The sequence below is a fragment of the Piliocolobus tephrosceles genome, chromosome 21 (assembly GCF_002776525.5).
Source record: "Piliocolobus tephrosceles isolate RC106 chromosome 21, ASM277652v3, whole genome shotgun sequence".
In the NCBI taxonomy this organism is placed as follows: domain Eukaryota; kingdom Metazoa; phylum Chordata; class Mammalia; order Primates; family Cercopithecidae; genus Piliocolobus; species Piliocolobus tephrosceles.
Genome location: NC_045454.1, coordinates 9271923 through 9289772, shown reverse-complemented (window position 1 = coordinate 9289772; position 17850 = coordinate 9271923). Strand labels below are relative to the sequence as shown.

The 17850-nt window shown below is 50.1% G+C and overlaps 1 protein-coding gene across 1 annotated transcript in view; it reads right to left on the bottom strand.

Annotated features, from left to right (window-relative positions):
- Nucleotides 1-17850, bottom strand: part of PLEKHA4 (pleckstrin homology domain containing A4) — a 31799-nt gene that overhangs the window by 3518 nt on the left and 10431 nt on the right. Inside the window, exons 10-17 of the mRNA XM_026457352.2 lie at nt 14683-14730; nt 14473-14553; nt 14148-14297; nt 12328-12426; nt 6232-6372; nt 4804-4903; nt 4657-4733; nt 661-822 (exon numbers count right to left, since the gene is read on the bottom strand). Coding sequence (XP_026313137.1) covers nt 661-822; nt 4657-4733; nt 4804-4903; nt 6232-6372; nt 12328-12426; nt 14148-14297; nt 14473-14553; nt 14683-14730 — 858 coding nt within the window. The remainder of the gene's footprint in view (nt 1-660; nt 823-4656; nt 4734-4803; nt 4904-6231; nt 6373-12327; nt 12427-14147; nt 14298-14472; nt 14554-14682; nt 14731-17850) is intronic.

The following is a 17850-nucleotide window of genomic DNA, read 5'->3' as shown; positions in this document are numbered from 1 at the left end:
TGAGACGGAGTTTCACTCTTGTTGCCCAAGTTGGAGTGCAATGGCACAATCTTAGCTATAATCTTAGCTGGGATTATAGGCGTGCGCCACCACGCCCAGCTGATTTTGTATTTTTAGTAGAGACGGGGTTTCTCCATGTTGGTCAGGCTGGTCTCGAACTCCCGACCTCAGGTGATCCGCCCGCCGTGGCCTCCCAGAGTGCTGGGATTACAGGTGTGAACCACCGCACCCGGCCAAAAAAAGAAAACGTCTAAGGGGAAACCATCCTGAGATATCTGAGACACTCTGATGCACAGATCTGGGATGTTTTCCCTACTGAAAGGGCATGAATAAAATCAATTTTTCTTGCTGTCTTACATTTTCTTTTTTGCTTTCTTGCTGTTGACAACACATAGCAACTGAGAAGAAAAACTAGGCTTCCAATCCAGATCTGCGACCCCCGCCCCCACCCACTGTCCTTCCCTCACTGCCACTCCTGTCCACCCACCACTAACCAGGCCAGGAAGCTGACTTTAGCACAAGTACAAACTGAGGTGAATCTGGAAATCCAGCTTGGAGTAAGGAGGTAGGCATTATCTCCATTTTACAGAAAGGGACTCAAAGTAGGCGAAGAGGGCCTACTACCACCCCACTGCCCAGCCCCAGTCCTCCTCCCCTCACCCTTTGCTCCACATCAGGCTGGCGTCTGGCTGGTGACAGTGTCCTTCCCAGGGTGAGGAGCCACGGGGAGGTCGGGCGAGGGAGGGGCCGTCCACATTCCTGGTTTCTGCGCATCCGCTCCAGCTGCTCCTGGGCACTCATCCGGGGCCGGGCCACCGGGGCCTAGGGAGGTGAGAAACATCCCAAAACCCAACCCTTAGGCCAGGCACGGTGGCTCGTGTAATCCCGGCCCTTTGGGAGGCTGAGGCGAGAGGATCACTTGAGGTCAGGAGTTCAAGACCAGCTTGGCGAAATACCATCCCTACTAAAAATACAAAAATTAGCTGGCCATGGTGGCAGGCACCTGTAATCCTAGTTACTTGGGAGGCTGAGGCAAAAGAATTGCTTGAACCCTGGAGGTGGAGGTTGCAGTGAGCTGAGATCATGCCATTGCACTCCAGCCTGGATGACAGAGCGAGACTCTGTCTGAAAAAATATATATAATATATGTTGCTTAAACAAGGAGAGAGGGAAAAGACCAGGTGCAGTGGTGGGTGACTGTAATCCCAGAGTTTTGGGAGGCTGAGGTGGGAGGATCACTTGTGGCCAAGAGTTTGAGACCAGCCTGGGCAACATAGCAAGACCCCCATCTCTACAAAACATAAACTTGTTAGATGTGGTGGTGGATGCCTGTCGGTTACTCAAGAGGCTGAGGCAGGGGGATCACTTAAGCCCAGGAGTTCAAGGCTTCAGGGAGCTATGATCGTGCCACTGCACTCCATTCTGGGTGACAGAGCAAGACCCGATATCTAAAAGTAAAAAGAAGAGAGAGAGCGAGCACTGGAGCTTCCAGTTAAACATCCCAGCGAGATAGCGTGGATCTGTGTTTATTGTAGAACCAGCCCCTGCAGTTTCCTCTGCTTTGAGCAATCCTGGGTCCTGTTTATATAAATCATGGCCACTGGCCACTGTATATTACACTGTATATGTTGTTAATTTCTTTCTTTTTTTTTTTTTTTTTTTTTTTGAGATGGAGTCTCACTTTGTCACCCAGGCTGGAGTGCAGTGGCGCGATCTCTGCTCACTGCAACCTCTGCCTCCTGGGTTCAAGCAATTCTCTGCCTCAGTCTCTCAAGTAGCTGGGATTATAGGCGTGAGCCACCGCGCCCGGCCACTGTTAATTTCTTCACAGCAGGCCAGACCACTGGCCTAAAAGCTTGGTAGCAGCAAACTCAGATTTCTACACATCCAATTGTTTTAAACACAGTCTTAATAAGCAGATATTTTTAGCCATGCAGTCTGCCTGCTTTGTATACCCCGAGACTGTGTCCAACATCTGCTACCCATAGATAAGATGAGCCCCAAGACCCTTTGGTCTTGGGTTCTTTGGAGCTCTCTTTGGAGCTCTACATACTGCTGGCTGGCATTACCCAGATGTAAGCCCCTTCTCCAGTCCCTCTCTCTTGGGAGCTCCCTTGCCTTCCTCCCCTCCTGTGCAGCGGTCCTCACCCTCACACAGTAGCCTCTGGAGTGTCTCACACTGGGTGTGACTTCCCCCATAGACAAATCTGTCAGTGTGCGCCAAATAAAGCTCCTGTGTGCTACTGCCATCTGGCGGTCATAGCTTTTTCTTTGCTAAGCCCTGAAATCCCTGGAACTCACTAGTCCATCCCTGTGCTCTGGATCTTGGCAGCCCCTGAAACCATGGTGTTGGGGTGAGGGAGGAGTATGTTCCAAGAAAAGTGATGTTCCCAGGAGGTTCCAATCACCCATGCCCGTGACAAACCACTGAGAATCAAAAAGCACCTCTCCTGTCTTCCTAGGAAAGGCTTGATTGATTGCCTTTGTATCCATGATAACACAAGAAATGCAATTTTTTTTTTTTTTTTTGAGACGGAATCTCGCTCTATCACCCAGGCTGGAGTGCAGTGTCCGGATCTCAGCTCACTGCAAGCTCCGCCTGCCGGGTTTACGCCATTCTCCTGCCTCAGCCTCACAGGTAGCTGGGACTACAGGCACCCGCCACCTCGCCCGGCTGATTTTTTGTATTTTTTAGTAGAGATGGGGTTTCACCGGGTTAGCAAGGATGGTCTTGATCTCTTGACCTCGTGATCCGCCTGGCTCGGCCTCCCAAAGTGCTGGGATTACAGGCTTGAGCCACCGCACCCGGCCATTTTTTATTTTTTTTAGACATGGTTTCCCTCTGCTGCCCAGGCTGGAGTGCAGTGGTGCAATTATGGCTCACTGCAGCCTTGACCTCCTGGATTCAAGCAATCCTCATGTCTCAGACTCCCAAGGAGCTGGGACCACAGGTGGACACCACCACGCACAGCTTTTTATTTTTTGAAATGGAGTCTTGCTCTGTTACCCAGGCTGAAGGGCAGTGGCGCGACCTTGGCTCACTGCAACCTTCGCCACCCAGGTTCAAGCGATTCTCCTGTCTCAGCCTCCCAAGTAACTTGGATTACAGGTGCGCGCTGCCGCACCTGGCTAATTTTTGTATTTTTAGTAGAGATGGGGTTTTGCCATGTTGGCCAGTGCGCTCTTGAACTCCTGACCTCAGGTGATCCACCTGCCTCGGCCTCCCAAAGTGCTGGGATTACAGGCGTGAGCCACTGCACCCAGCCACAGCTAACTTTTTATTATTTTTTTGTAGAGATGGCTATATTAGCCAGGCTACTCTTGAACGCCTGGGCTCAAATGATCCACCTACCTTGGCCTCCCAAAGTGTTGGGATTACAGGCATGAGCCAACACCACCGGCCAAGAAATGCTTTTATTTATTTATTTATTTATTATTATTATTGTTATTATTATTATTACTTTGAGATAGAGTCTTGCTCTGTTGCCCAGGCTGGAGTGCAGTGATGCAATCTCGGGTCTCTGCCACCTCCGCCTCCTGTGTTCAAGCGATTCTCCTGCCTCAGCCTCCCAAGTAGCTGGGATTACAGGCACCTGCCATCACACTCGGCTAATTTTTGTATTTTTGTAGAGACAGGGTTTTCACCATGTTGGCCAGGCTAGTTTCGAACTCCTGACCTCAGATGACCTGCCTGCTTTGGCCTCCCAAAGTGCTGGGTTACAGGTATGAGCCACTGTTCCCTACCGCAAGAAGTGCTTTTAAATCTATTTGATCAAATAATCCCAACAGGTACCCCAAAGGCTTCAGAAAGCCAGCCAATCAGTGATGGAGCCAAGCTTCTGAAAATCAGCCAATCAGTGACATTCACATGCTTCTGCAGGCTGGCCAATCAGTGATGGATCCGTACTTCTGAAAATCAGCCAATCAGCGATAGCTCCATGTTTCTGAAAACCAGCCAATCAGCAACAGACACAGAGCACAGCGCTTCCACAGCTTAATGTCAACCAATTCCTAAACATTCTTGCTGCTGGAAGTCCACCAATTTCTGAACTCCAGGGCCACATGAGATCAGCATTCTCTTCCACTCAGGGAGTCTTTTTTTTTTTTTTTTTTTTTTTTGAGATGGAGTTTTGCTCTTGCCACACAGGCTGGAGTGCGATGGTGCAATCTCAGCTCACTGCAACCTTTGCCTCCTGAGTTCAAGTGATTCTCCTGCCTCAGCCTCCCAGGTGGCTGGGATTATAGGTGCCCACCACCATGCCTGGCTAATTTTTGTACTTTTAGTAGAGACGGGGTTTCACCACGTTAGCCAGGCTGGTCTCGAACTCCTGACAAAGTGCTGGGATTACAGGCGTGAGCCACCACGCCTGGCCTCATTCATCTAGTTTTCATCTTCATATCAGCCCTAGGTGGTAGGTTCTGCTATTAGCTCCATTTTAGAGATGAAAAAGTGGAGGCACAGAGAGGTTTAATAACTGACCCAAAGTCACATGGCTTAGAAGCAACAGAGACAAAAATCAATCTCAATGCTCTTAACAAGCAGTGCTCTCTCTGTCTGAGTGTGGCCTTAGAAGGCTCTGCTACTAGCTGTTTCCCAGAAGTGTGAGGGTCCCTGATGGTCAGATGCAAGGATTACAAGATGGACCTACAGCCTACCTTGGTTCCCAGCTGTGGGGAAGGGAGGTGGTGACCCTCAGGGCTGGAAGCCCGGGAGACCCTCGGAGACCCAAGACCTGGAAAGACAGAATGGGACTTGGTGAGGACGGGAATTTCTGTAAAGTCCCACCCGACCAGGATGCTCACCTAAGCGAGGGCTGGCCAGGTCTTTGTCGCCTGCAGGAGGCCGTCCCCAGTCAGTCTCAGGGGACCTAGGGGAGCTCAGTTCCAAGGACTCCGGCAGGCTCTGCGGGGATTAGAAAAGGGGGATAATGACGATCATGATCATTATTATTATTATTATTATTATTATTATTATTATTATTAACATGTTGCAAGCATTTAGGAATTGGAATACAGTCTGAATAGGATTAAGACTATAAACCAGGCCGGGCACAGTGGCTCATGCCTGTAATCCCAGCACTTTGGGAGGCCGAGGAGGGCAGATCACCTGAGGTCAGGAGTTCAAGACCAGCCTGGCCAACATGGTGAAACCCCGTCTCTACTAAAAATACAAAAATTAGCCAGGCATGGTGGCAGGTGCCTGTAATCCCAGCTACTCAGGAGGCTGAGGCAGAAGAATCACTTGAACCCAGGAGTTGGAGGGTGCAGTGAGCCGAGATTGCACCATTGCACTCCAGCCTGGGTGACAGAGCAAGACTCTGTCTCAAAAAAAAAAAAAGACTATAAACCAGACCTGAGCACAGAGACTTGTGCTTATAATCTCAGCCCTTTGAGAGGCCGAGGTGGGAGGATCACTTGAGGCCAGGAGCTAGAGACCAGCTGGGCAACAAGCAAGACCCCTTTCCTACAAAAACTTTTTAAGGCCAGACACAGTGGCTCACGCCTGTAATCCTCCAGCACTTTGGGAGGCCGGGGCAGGCAGATTACGAGGTCAGGAGATGGAGACCATCCTGGCTAACACCGTGAAACCCTGTCTCTAAAAATACAAAAAAAAAAAAAAAAAAAAAAGAGAGTTGGCGGGCACCTGTGGTCCCAGCTACTAGGGAGGCTGAGGCAGGAGAATGGCATGAACCCGGGAGGTGGAGCTTGCAGTGAGCCGAGATCGAGCCACTGCACTCCAGCCTGGGCAACAGGCTTTTAAAAAAATCCTGGTTGGGTGAGGTGGCTCAAGCCTGTAATCCCAACGCTTTGGGAGGCCGAGGCAGTCGGATTACTTGAGGCCAGGAGTACGTGACCAGCCTGGCCAACATGGTGAAACTCCGTTTCTACTAAAAATACAAAACTGAGCCAGGCTTGGTTGCGGGCGCCTGTAATCCCAGCTACTTCAGAGGCTGAGGCAGGAGAATCCCTTGAACCCAGGAGGCAGAGGTTGCAGTGAGCTAAGATCGCACCACTGCACTCCAGCCTGGGTGACAGAGTAAGACTCCGTCTCAAAAAAATAAAAATAAACCCGAAAAACAAAGAAAAACAAATGCTTCCAGAAGTTAGGACACTTGTGCAAGATGGGTTAGCTGATCAAGGAAGAATTAAAGAGGTGGCTGGGGAATAGACTGAGCCAAGGACAGGTGGGATAGAAAGCTAGGGGTGGGGAGAGAGCTGTGTGCATCTTACCTCCCTCTCTGAGGACTCCTCGCCCTGGAGCACGGGAGATGGGGAGTCAGGCTCAGTGTGCGGGGGTGGTTTCTGGGGGCCACCCAGACCTGCCAGCGTGTCTTCCACCATCCACAGCTGCTGCTGAGCAGACACTCTGTCCTGCAGGCAGGAAAGGAATTTGTTACTTAAAGGTGGGAAAACGCAGGAGGGTTTCAGCTAATAGGTCCCTGCAAAGGTCTGAAAGCAGCTGGGCTATATTTATGGAGCTGGTATTTTTTTTTTTCCATGTGGTTATCGAGATGAATTGAAAAAGCGGTCTTTTTGCCAGGCGCAGTGGCTCACGCCTGTAATCCCAGCATTTTGGGAGGCCGAGGCGGGTGGATCACCTGAGATCAGGAGTTCAAGACCAACCTGGCCAACATGGTGAAACCCCCTGTCTATTAAAAGTACAAAAAAAATTAGCCAGGGGTGGTGGTGGGTGTCTGTGATCCCAGCTACTCGGGAGGCTGAGGCAGGAGAATCCCTTGAACCCAGGAGGTGGAGGTTGCAGTGAACTGAGATCGCACCACTGCACTCCAGCCTGGGCGACAGAGCAAGCCACTGTCTCGAAAAAGAAAAAAGAAAAAGAAAAAACTCTTTTCTTTCTATGTTGTTTTACTGTGTTATATCTGTTATAAATAGGTGACCATATGAATATATGAGAGACTGTTCTTTTTGTTTGTTTTTGGAGAGGGTCTCTCCCTCTGTCACCCAGGCTGGCATGCAATGGCTTGATCATAGCTCACTGCATCCTTGAACTCTTGGGCTCAAGAGATCCTTCCGTCTCAGCCTCCTCACTAACTGGGACCACAGGCTTGCATCACCAGGCCCAGCTAATTTTTTCTTCTTCTTTTTTTTTTTTTTTTTTGAGACGGAGTCTTGCTCTGTTGCCCAGGCTGGAGTGCAGTGGCCAGATCTCAGCTCACTGCAACCTCCGCCTCCCGGGTTCACGCCATTCTCCTGCCTCAGCCTCCCGAGTAGCTGGGACTACAGGCACCTGCCACCTCGCCCGGCTAATTTTTTGTATTTTTAGTAGAGACGGGGTTTCACCATGTTAGCCAGGATGGTCTCGATCTCCTGACCTCGTGATCCGCCCGTCTCGGCCTCCCAAAGTGCTGGGATTACAGGCTTGAGCCACTGCGCCCGGCCTTTTCTTTTCTTTTTTTTTTGAGACAGAGTCTTGCTTTGTCGCCCAGGCTGGAGTGCAATGGCGCGATCTCGGCTCACTGCAAGCTCCGCCTCCCGGGTTCACACCATTCTCCTGCCTCAGCCTCCGAGTAGCTGGGACTACAGGCGCGCACCACCACGCCCGGCTAATTTTTTGTATTTTTTTTTTAGTAGAGACGAGATTTCACCGTGTTAGCCAGGATGGTCTCCATCTCCTGACCTCGTGATCCGCCCGCCTCGGCCTCCCAAAGTGCTGGGATTACAGGCATGAGCCACCACACCCGGCCAATTTTTTCATTTTTATTTTTAGTAGAGACGGAGTTTTACCATGTTGCCCGGGCTAGCCGCAAACTCCTGGGCTCAGGTGATCCACCTGCCTCATCCTCCCAAAGTGCTCGGATTACAGGCGTGAGCCGCTGCACCTGGCATGGGTCTGTTTTTGCCAAGTCTGCGTTTTAGGATCAAGTGGGAGAAGCTTAGAGTGAGAAGACGCATCTGGCATCAATGCTTTTTTTTTTTTTTTGGAAGATGGAGTCTCTCCCTGTCACCCAGGCTGGAGTGCAGTGGCGCAATCTCGGCTCACTGCAACCTCCGCCTCCCGGGTTCAAGCGATTCTCCTGCCTCAGCCTCCTGAGTAGCTGGGATTACGGGTGCATGCCACCACGCCCGGCTAATTTTTTTGTATTTTTAGTAGACACAGGGTTTCACCATGTTGGTCAGGCTGATCTCGAACTCCTGACCTCGTGATCTGCCCACCTTGGCCTCCCAAAGTGCTGGGATTGGGATTACAGGCATGAGCCACTGCACCTGGCCTGTCTGGGGATCTTCTTTGAGACAGGGCCTTTTTCTGTAACCCAGGCTGGAGTGCAGTGGTGCAATCATAGCTCATTGTACACTCAAACTCCTGGGCCCAAACAATCCTTCCACCTCAGCCTCCCGAGTAGCTGGGACCACAGGCCCACGCCACCATGCCCTGCTTAGGTGTTGATTCTGTTTTTGTTTTTTGTTGTTGTTTCTTTGTTTTTTGTTTTGAGACAGAGTCTCACTCCGTCACCCAGGCTGGAGTGTAATGGTGCGATCTCGGCTCACTGAAACCTCCGCCTCCCAAGTTCAAGCAATTCTCCTGCCTCAGTCTCCCAAGTAGCTGGGACTACAGATGCACGCCACCACGCCCAGCTAATTTTTTATATTTTAGTAGAGACGGGGTTTCACTGTGTTGCCCAGATTGGTCTCGAACTCCTGAACTCAGGCAATCTGCTCACCTCGACCTCCCAAAGTGTTAGGATTACAGGCGTGAGCCAACACGCCCGACCTTTTTTTTTTTTTTTTTTGAGACCAAGTCTCCCGCTGTTGCCCAGGCTGGAGTGCAGTGGTGCAGTGGCATGCGATCTCAGCTTACTGCAACCTGTGCCTCCCAGGTTCAAGCGATTCTCTCGTGCCTCAGCTTCCTGAGTAGCTGGGACTACAGGCGTGCACCAGCACACACAGCAAATTTTTGTATTTTTAATAGAGACAGGGTTTCACCATGTTCATCAGGTTGGTCTCGAACTCCTGATCTCAAGTGATCCATCTGCCTTGGCCTCTCAAAGTGCTGGGACTACAGACGTGAGCCAACATGCCCGGCCATGTCAATGTTGTTTTTTTTTTTTTTTTTTTGAGACGGAGTCTCGCTTTGTCACCCAGGCTGGAGTGCAGTGGCCGGATCTCCTGCCCCAGCCTCCAGAGTTGCTGGGACTGCAGGCGCCCGCCACCTCGCCCGGCTAGTTTTTTTGTATTTTTTAGTAGAGATGGGGTTTCATCATGTTAGCCAGGATGGTCTCAATCTCCTGACCTCGTGATCCGCCTGCCTCGGCCTCCCAAAGTGCTGGGATTACAGGCCTGAGCCACCGTGCCCGGCCTGTGTCAATGTTTTTAAAGATACATGATTTATAACTTGATGGCTAGACTTAGAGTGAAGAAGCATGTCTGAGGCTAAGCAATGAGGTTTATATTTTAGGAGCAGAGCTTGCACTAAGGGAAAGGGTTTAGAACTGTAACTCCAGAGGATAAATTTAACAGCAAAAGTCAGGATGCGGGATGCAAGAAATGAATTCACAAGATGGAAGAAAGGCTGAGGGTTGGATCTTTGCTAATGAGAGAATGACTTCAACAAAAGGAGAGATTGAGAACCAGGGGAGAGAGCAGCTCTGGATCGGAAAGTAGGTATTAAAACGAAAGGCATTGGCCAGGCGTGCTGGCTCACGCCTATAATCCCAGCACTTTGGGAGGCCGAGGCAGGCACATCAGAAGGTCAGGAATTCAAGACCAGCCTAACCAACATAGTGAAACCCCATCTCTACTAAAAATACAAAAATTAGCCAGGCATGGTGGCGGGCACCTGTAGTCCCAGCTACTCAGGAAGTTGAGGCACGAGAATTGTTTGAACCCAGGAAGAGGAGGTTGCAGTGAGCCAAGATTTCACCACTGCACTCCAGCCTGGGCAACACAGCGAGACTCCATCTCATAAATAAATAAATAAATAAATAAATAAATAAATAAAGGGTGGCCAAAAGTACGTATTAAAACGAAAGGCATTGGCAAGGCGCAGTGGCTCACGCCTATAATCCCAGCACTTTGGGAGGCTGAGGCGGGCAGATCATGAAGTCAAGAGATCTAGACCATCCTGCCCAACATGGTGAAACCCCGTCTCTGCTAAAAATACAAAAATTAGCTGAGCATGGTGGCGCACACCTGCAGTCTCAGCTACTTGGGAGGCTGAGGCAGGAGAATTGCTTGAATCTGGGAGGCGGAGGTTGCAGTGAGTTGAGATTGTGTCACTGCACTCCAGCCTGGCGACAGAGCAAGAATCCATCTCAAAATAAATAAGTAAATAAAATAAAAAATAAAAGAAGGGCTGGGTGCGGTGGCTCATGCCTATAATCTCAGCACTTTGGGAGGCCGAGGCCGGTGTATCACATGAGTTTGTGAGTTCGAGACCAGCTGGACCAACATGGAGAAACCTCGTCTCTACTAAAACTACAAAATTAGCCAGGCATGATGGCGCATGCCTGTAATCCCAGCTACTCAGGAGGTTGAGGCAGGAGAATTGCTTAAACTTGGGAGGCAGAGGTTGCGGTGAGCTAAGATTGCGCCGTTGCATTCCAGCTTGCACAACAGAGCAAGACTCCATCTCAGAAACTATAATAAAATAAATAAAATAAAAATAAAATAGTAGGGCAGGCACAGTGGCTCACGCAGGTAATTCCCGCACTTTGGGAGACTGAGGCGGGTGGACCACCTGAGGTCAGGAGTTCAAGACCAGCCTGACCAACATGGTGAAACCCCCATCTCTACCAAAAATAGAAAAATTAGGCTGGGCACGGTGGCTCAAGCCTGTAATCCCAGCACTTTGGGAGGCCGAGACGGGCGGATCACGAGGCCAGGAGATCGAGACCATCCTGGCTAACACAGTGAAACCCCGTATCTACTAAAAATACAAAAAACTAGCCGGGCGAGATGGCGGGCGCCTGTAATCCCAGCTACTCTGGAGGCTGAGGCAGGAGAATGGCGTAAACCCGGGAGGCAGAGCTTGCAGTGAGCTGAGATCCGGCCACTGTACTCCAGCCTGGGTGATAGGGTGAGACTCCGTCTCAAAAAAAAAAAAGAAAAAAAGAAAAAAAAGAAAAATTAGCCAGGCGTAGTGGCGGGTGTCTGTAATCCCAGCTACTTGGGAGGCTGAGGGAGGAGAATCGCTTGAACCTGGGAGGTGGAGGTTGTGGTGAGCTGAGATTGTGCCACTGCACTCCAGCCTGGGCAACAGAGCAAGATTCTGTCTCAAAAAAATAAAAATAAAAAAACAGTATAATGGATTGTTTGTAACACAAAAGATAAATGCTTGAAAGGATGGACACCCCATTTTCCATGATGGGGTTATTATACATTGCATGCCTGCACCAAAATACCTTATGTACTCCATAAATATATTCATCTGCTATGTACTCACAACACATTTTTTAAAAAGAATGTTGTAGGCTGGGCATGGTGGCTCACGCCTGTAATCCCAGCACTTTGGGAGGCTAAGGCAGTGGATCGCCTGAGGTCAGGAGTTCAAGACCAGCCTGACCAACATGGAGAAACTCTGTCTCTACTAAAAATACAAAATTAGCCAGGTGTAGTGACAGGCGCCTGTAATCCCAGTTACTGGGGAGGCTGAGGTGGGTGAATCACTTAAGCCCGGGAGGCGGAGGCTGCAGTGAGCTGAGATTGTGCCGTTGCACTCCAGCCCAGGAAACAAGAGTTAAACTCCGTCTCAAAGAAAAAAAAAAAAAAGGAATGTTGTAAAATTATAGCCAACTTTACAGCAGAAATTAGGCATGGCGCAGTGGCTCATGCTTGTTATCCCAGCACTTTGGGAGGCCAAGGCAGGTAGATCACTTGAGGTCAGGAGTTCAAGATCAGCCTGACCAACATGTCTCTACTAAAAATATAAAAAGTAGCCGGATGGTTAGCATGTGCCTGTAGTCCCAGCTACTTGGGCAGCTGAGGTGGGAGAATAACTTGAACCTGGGAGGCGGAGGTTGCAGTGCACCAAGATTATGCTACTGCACTCCTGCCTGGGTGACAGAGTAAGACTCTGTGTCAAAAACAAACAAACAAATAAACAACTTTACAGCAGAAATTAAATAACAGCTCGAGAAAACGGCATTCAAAATTGAAGGTTAATTAAAATTCAAATGAGAGAATAAAAAAACAAACCCTAAAAGGCATGGTCTTAACTAAAATAAGGGGTTTAGATTGAAAGAACAGAAAGCAGGGTAAGAGTGAACTGAGGGGCGCCTCGATTCTGTGGGCGGAGATTAAATGCTGAAAGGATTTCCAGGCAGAACTTGGAGTTGGGGGTGGGTCTTGGGGCTCCAAGCAGGGATTTACCTGGGGAGAACCAAGGTGCAGCAGGTACTCCAACGTCTCTCTTAAGGTGCCCAGCTCCTGCTCCAGGCCACTGTATGTGTCCCAAACCCTCTCTCGCTCCTCAGGTTGCATAAAGGGGGAGACACAGGTTAGCTCCCTCTCCCACCAGATCCTTCCCTACCGCATCATTTGTCAGCTAAGGAGGAGGTAAGGGAGCTTGGTCCCTGGAGCCCTGCGATTATATGGACTACAATTCCCATGGGCCTCTTTGCTTGGACTACTGGGAACCCCAAAGTCTGTATAGAACCTGCAATTCCAGTGCACTGCTAGTATAGACAAATAACAGCATTCCCTGAATCCCCAGGATTACTTCTGCACTCTCCTAGGTAGCAGAGTCTACAGATCTAATGAATTCATTAGACAGTCAAAAGACTGCACAGCACCAGACCAGGAGCCGTGGCTCACTTCTGTAATCCCAGCACTTTGGGAGGCCAAGGCGGGCAGATCACCTGAGGTCAGGAGTTTGAGACCAGCCTGGCCAACATGGCGAAACCCCGTCTCTACTAAAAATACAAAAATTGGCCGGGCGCGGTGGCTCAAGCTTGTAATCCCAGCACTTTGGGAGGCCGAGATGGGCGGATCACGAGGTCAGGAGATCGAGACCATCCTGGCTAACACGGTGAAACCCCGTCTCTACTAAAAAATACAAAAAAAAAAACCTAGCCGGGCGAGGTGGCGGGCGCCTGTAGTCCCAGCTACTCGGAGGCTGAGGCAGGAGAATGGCGTAAACCCGGGAGGCAGAGCTTGCAGTGAGCTGAGAACCGGCCACTGCACTTCAGCCTGGGCGACAGAGCGAGACTCTGTCTCAAAAAAAAATAAAAATAAAAAAATAAAAATAAAAATAAAAATACAAAAATTAGCCGGAAGTGGTGGTGAGGGCCTGTAGTCCCAGGTACTCGGGAGGCTGAGGCAGGAAAATCACTTGGACCAGGAGACAGAGGTTGCAGTGAGCCTGGATCCGGGCGCTGCACTCCAGCCTGAGTAACAGAGCAAGAGTCCGTCTCAAAAAAAACTAAATAACCACAGCACCACTCACCCTGCGGCAGGAGGAACTTCCTTGCCAGTACCAACAACAACAATGATAATATCAGCTAACACTTATTGGGCATTGACCATGGGCTAGGCACCGTTCTCAGCTCTCATCAAATTCCTATGAGGTAGTTACTATTATTGGCTCTGTTTTGCAGATAATAGTTATAACTGACACTTAAGTATTGCTTACCATGTGCCAAGTACCTGAAGTGTTAAATATTCATTCATTCATTCATTCATTCATTTACACATATCACATATCATAATTCTCAGAGTTACTTAAGGCCGGGCACAGTGTGGCTCATGCCTGTAATCCCAGCACTTTGGGAGGCTCAGGCAGGCTGATCACCTGAGGTTAGCAGTTCGAGAACAGCCTGGCCAACATGGCCAAACCCCATCTCTACTAAAAATACAAAAATTAGCCGGGTGTGGTGGCACGTGCCTGTAATCCCAGTTACTTGGGAGGCTGAGGTGGGAGAATTGCTTGAACCCAGGAGGTGGAGGTTGCAGTGAGCTGAGATGGCACCACTGCACTCCAGCCTGGACGACACAGCAAGACTCCGTCTCAAAAAAAAAAATTAAAAAATAGAGGGGTTACAAGACAATGAGGAGAGAGAAAAAAATAAAATTTGGAGTGTAGACTTCTGAAGAACCATCTTCCTATGAGCCCTCTGCGGCAGGTCCCCTTCATAACCCCTTGCATAGTCCTGGGGCCTCCTAGGAGGGCCGGCCCCTTCCCAGGTGCTCACCTGAGTCAAGTGACAGAGGGTCGCCCTCACACTGACCAGCCGGTCCTGCAGGAGGCGCTGGCGACCCCAGGCCCTCCCGGGAGCCCCAGCCTCCCTGGTGGCTTGGCCCAGCTGCTGCCGGGTCAACTCCAGAGCTGCTTCTAGTTGCTCCTGCACCAAGAGAGAGGGTGGTTAGACTTTGGAAGCCATGCCTAGTCCCAAGAAAAAAGAAAAGGTGTCCTCTCACGTCCCGGACGTCCAGTCAGCATCCTGACTTCCACAGTCAGAAAGGGCTCAGGGCAGGCAGAGAGGACAGGCACCCCATCCTCGGTCCAGGGCCTCGCACCTTCTCCTCCTGCCTCTGGTCTATCTCCTCCTGCAGCCTCCTCAGGAGCCGGTCCTGCCCGCACAACTTTGTCAGCAGCGTCTGGAGAAAGGAGAGCGGGAGCTACTGATGGTCCAGATCTGGCTCTTCCCCTGCCGCTCCTCCCACCATCTAGAACATTCTCTCCCCAACTCTGGGAACTCAGGAAGGATTGGATCAGTGAGAACTTACATCTGTCTCCAAGCTTTGGTGGAAAGTTGACTCCAGGGGAGGACCCGGCTGAAGACAGGGAGAAAAGTCAGCGGTCAAAGGGGACAGGCTGGTCATTATTGTAACTCAGTGCTGAGCCACGCCGTTTCTACTGATAGGTACCCCACTATTTATTTAATTATTAAGAGATAAGGTCTTGCTCTGTCACCCAGGCTGGAGTGCGGTCATGCGATCATGGTTTGCTGCAGCCTCAACCTCCTAGGCTCAAGCAATCCTCCCACTTCAGTCTCCTGAGTAGCTGGGACCACAGGCACACACACCATGCCCGGCTTATTTTTGTAGTTTTAAAAATTTTGTTGTTGTTGTTGGTGGTGGTGGTGGTAGCGATGGGGTTTCGCCATGTTGCCCAGGCTGATCTCAAACTCCTGGGCTCAAGCAATCCTCCTGCCTCAGCCTCCCAAAGTGCTGGGATTATAGGCATGCACCATCATGCCTGGCTTTTCTTTTTTTTTTTTTTTTTTTTTGAGACGGAGTCTCGCTCTGTCGCCCGGGCTGGAGTGCAGTGACTGGATCTCAGCTCACTGCAAGCTCCGCCTCCCGGGTTTATGCCATTCTCCTGCCTCCGTCTTCCGAGTAGCTGGGACTACAGGCGCCCGCCACCTCGCCCGGCTAGTTTTTTGTATTTTTTAGTAAAGACGGGGTTTCACCGTGTTAGCCAGGATGGTCTCGATCTCCTGACCTCGTGATCCGCCCATCTTGGCCTCCCAAAGTGCTGGGATTACAGGCTTGAGCCACCGCGCCCGGCCTTTTTTTTTTTTTTTTTTTTGACGCAAGGTCTGTCACCCAGGCTGGGGTGCAGTGGCATGATCATGACTCACTGCAGCCTTGAACTCTTAGGCTCAAAGGATCCTCCCACCTCAGCCTCCCGAGTAGCTGTGACAACAGGTGCCAGCCACCAGTGCCGGCTAAGGTTTTTTGTTTGCTTGTTTGTTTGTTTGTAGGGCTGGGGTCTCACTATGTCACCTAGACCGGTCTTGAACTCCTGATCTCAACCATCGTCCTGCCTTGGCCTCCCGATGTCCTGGGATTACAGGCATGAGCCACCAAGCCTAGCGACCCCTCTCCTTATCAGCTTCCTTCTAAGCATTAGCAGACTTCAGTAGACCAACTTCCAGATTCTTGGCTTCAGAAAGATCAATAATGGGCTCTTGATCAAATAGCCATGGCAAATATTATAATTAATGGAGAAGTTTAGACATTTTATTTATGATTAAGAATAAAACAAAGGGCCGGGCGTGGTGGCTCACGTCTGTAATCCCAACACTTTGGGAGGCCGAGGCAGGTGGATCACAAGGTCAGGAGATTGAGACCATCCTGGCTAATGTGGGGAAAAGAGAGATCAGACTGTTACTGTGTCTATATAGAAAGAAGTAGACATAAGAGACTCCATTTTGTTCTGTATTTGAGATGCTGTTAATCTCTGACCCTACCCCCAACCCTGTCCTTTCAAGAGACATGTGCTGTGGTGACTCAAGGTTTAAAGGATTTTGGGCTGTGCAGGGTGTGCTTTGTTAAACAAGTGCCTGAAGGCAGTATGCTTGTGAAAAGTCATCACCATTCTCTTAATCTCAAGTACCCAGGGACACCTACACTGCCAAGGTCACAGGGACCTCTGCCTAGGAAAGCTAGGTATTGTCCAAGGTTTCTCCCCATGCGATAGTCTGAAATATGGCCTCGTGGGAAAGGAAAGACCTGATCGTCCCCCAGCCTGACACCCGTGAAGGGTCTGTGCCGAGGAGGACTAGTATAAGAGGAAAGAAGGCCTCTTGGCTGTTGAGACAGAGAAAAGCATCTGTCTCCTGCCCGTCCCTGGGCAATGGAACATCTCGGTGTAAAACCCGATTATATGTTCTATTTACTAAGATGGGAGAAAAGCGCCTTAGGGTGAAAGGTGGGACTTGCTAGCACAACGTTGCTCTTTATGCACTAAAAAGGTTTATGGAGGGCCCGGCGCGGTGGCTCAAGCCTGTAATCTCAGCACTTTGGGAGGCCGAGACGGGTGGATCACGTGGTCAGGAGATCGAGACCATCCTGGCTAACACGGTGAAACCCCGTCTCTACTAAAAAATACAAAAAAAAAAAAAAAAAAAACTAGCCGGGCGAGGTGGCGGGCGCCTGTAGTCCCAGCTACTCGGGAGGCTGAGGCGGGAGAATAGCGTAAACCCGGGAGGCGGAGCTTGCAGTGAGCTGAGATCTGGCCACTGCACTCCAGCCTGGGCGACAGAGCGAGACTCCGTCTCAAAAAACAAACAAACAAACAGCCTGGGTAACATGGCGAAACCCTGTCTCTACAAAAAGTAGAAAAAGGGCTGGGCGCATTGGCTCACGCCTGTAATCCCAGCACTTTGGGAGGCCTAGGCGGGCGGATCAGGAGGTCAGGAGATAAAGACCATCCTGGCTAACATGGTGAAACCCTGTCTCTACTAAAACTACAAAAAAATTAGCTGGGTGCGGTGGCGGGCACCTGTAGTCCCAGCTACTCTGGAGACTGAGGTAGGAGAATGGAGTGAACCCGGAAGGCAGAGCTTGCAGTGAGCAGTGATTGTGCCACTGCACTCCAGCCTGGGCGACAGTGTGAGACGCCGTCTCAAAAGAAAAAGAAAAAGAAAGAAAGAGAGAGAGAGTCCAGGCACGGTGACTCACACCTGTAATCCCAGCACTTGCCGAGGAGGGTGGATCACAAGGTCAGGAGATTGAGACCATCCTGGCCAACATGGTGAAACCCCGTCTCTACTAAAAATACAAAAATTAGCTGTGTGTGGTGGTGCTTGCCTGTAATCCCAGCTACTCAGGAGGCTGAGGCAGGAGAATCACTTGAACCCGGGAGGCAGAGGTTGCAGTGAGCCGAGACTGCGACTCTGCACTCCAGCCTCGCGACAGAGCGAGACTCGGTCTCAAAAAAAAAAAAAAAAAGAAAGAAAGAAAAGAAAGAGAGAAAGATGGAGGGAGGGAGGAAGGAAGGAAAAGAGAGAGAGAAAGAAGGGAAAGAAAGGAAGAAGGAAGGAAGGAAAAGAGAAAGAAAGATAGATGGAGGGTGGGAGGAAGGAAAAGAAAGAGAGAGAAAGAAAGAAAGGAAAGAAAGAAGAAAGAAAGAAAGAAAGAAAGAAAGAAAGAAAGAAAGAAAGAAAG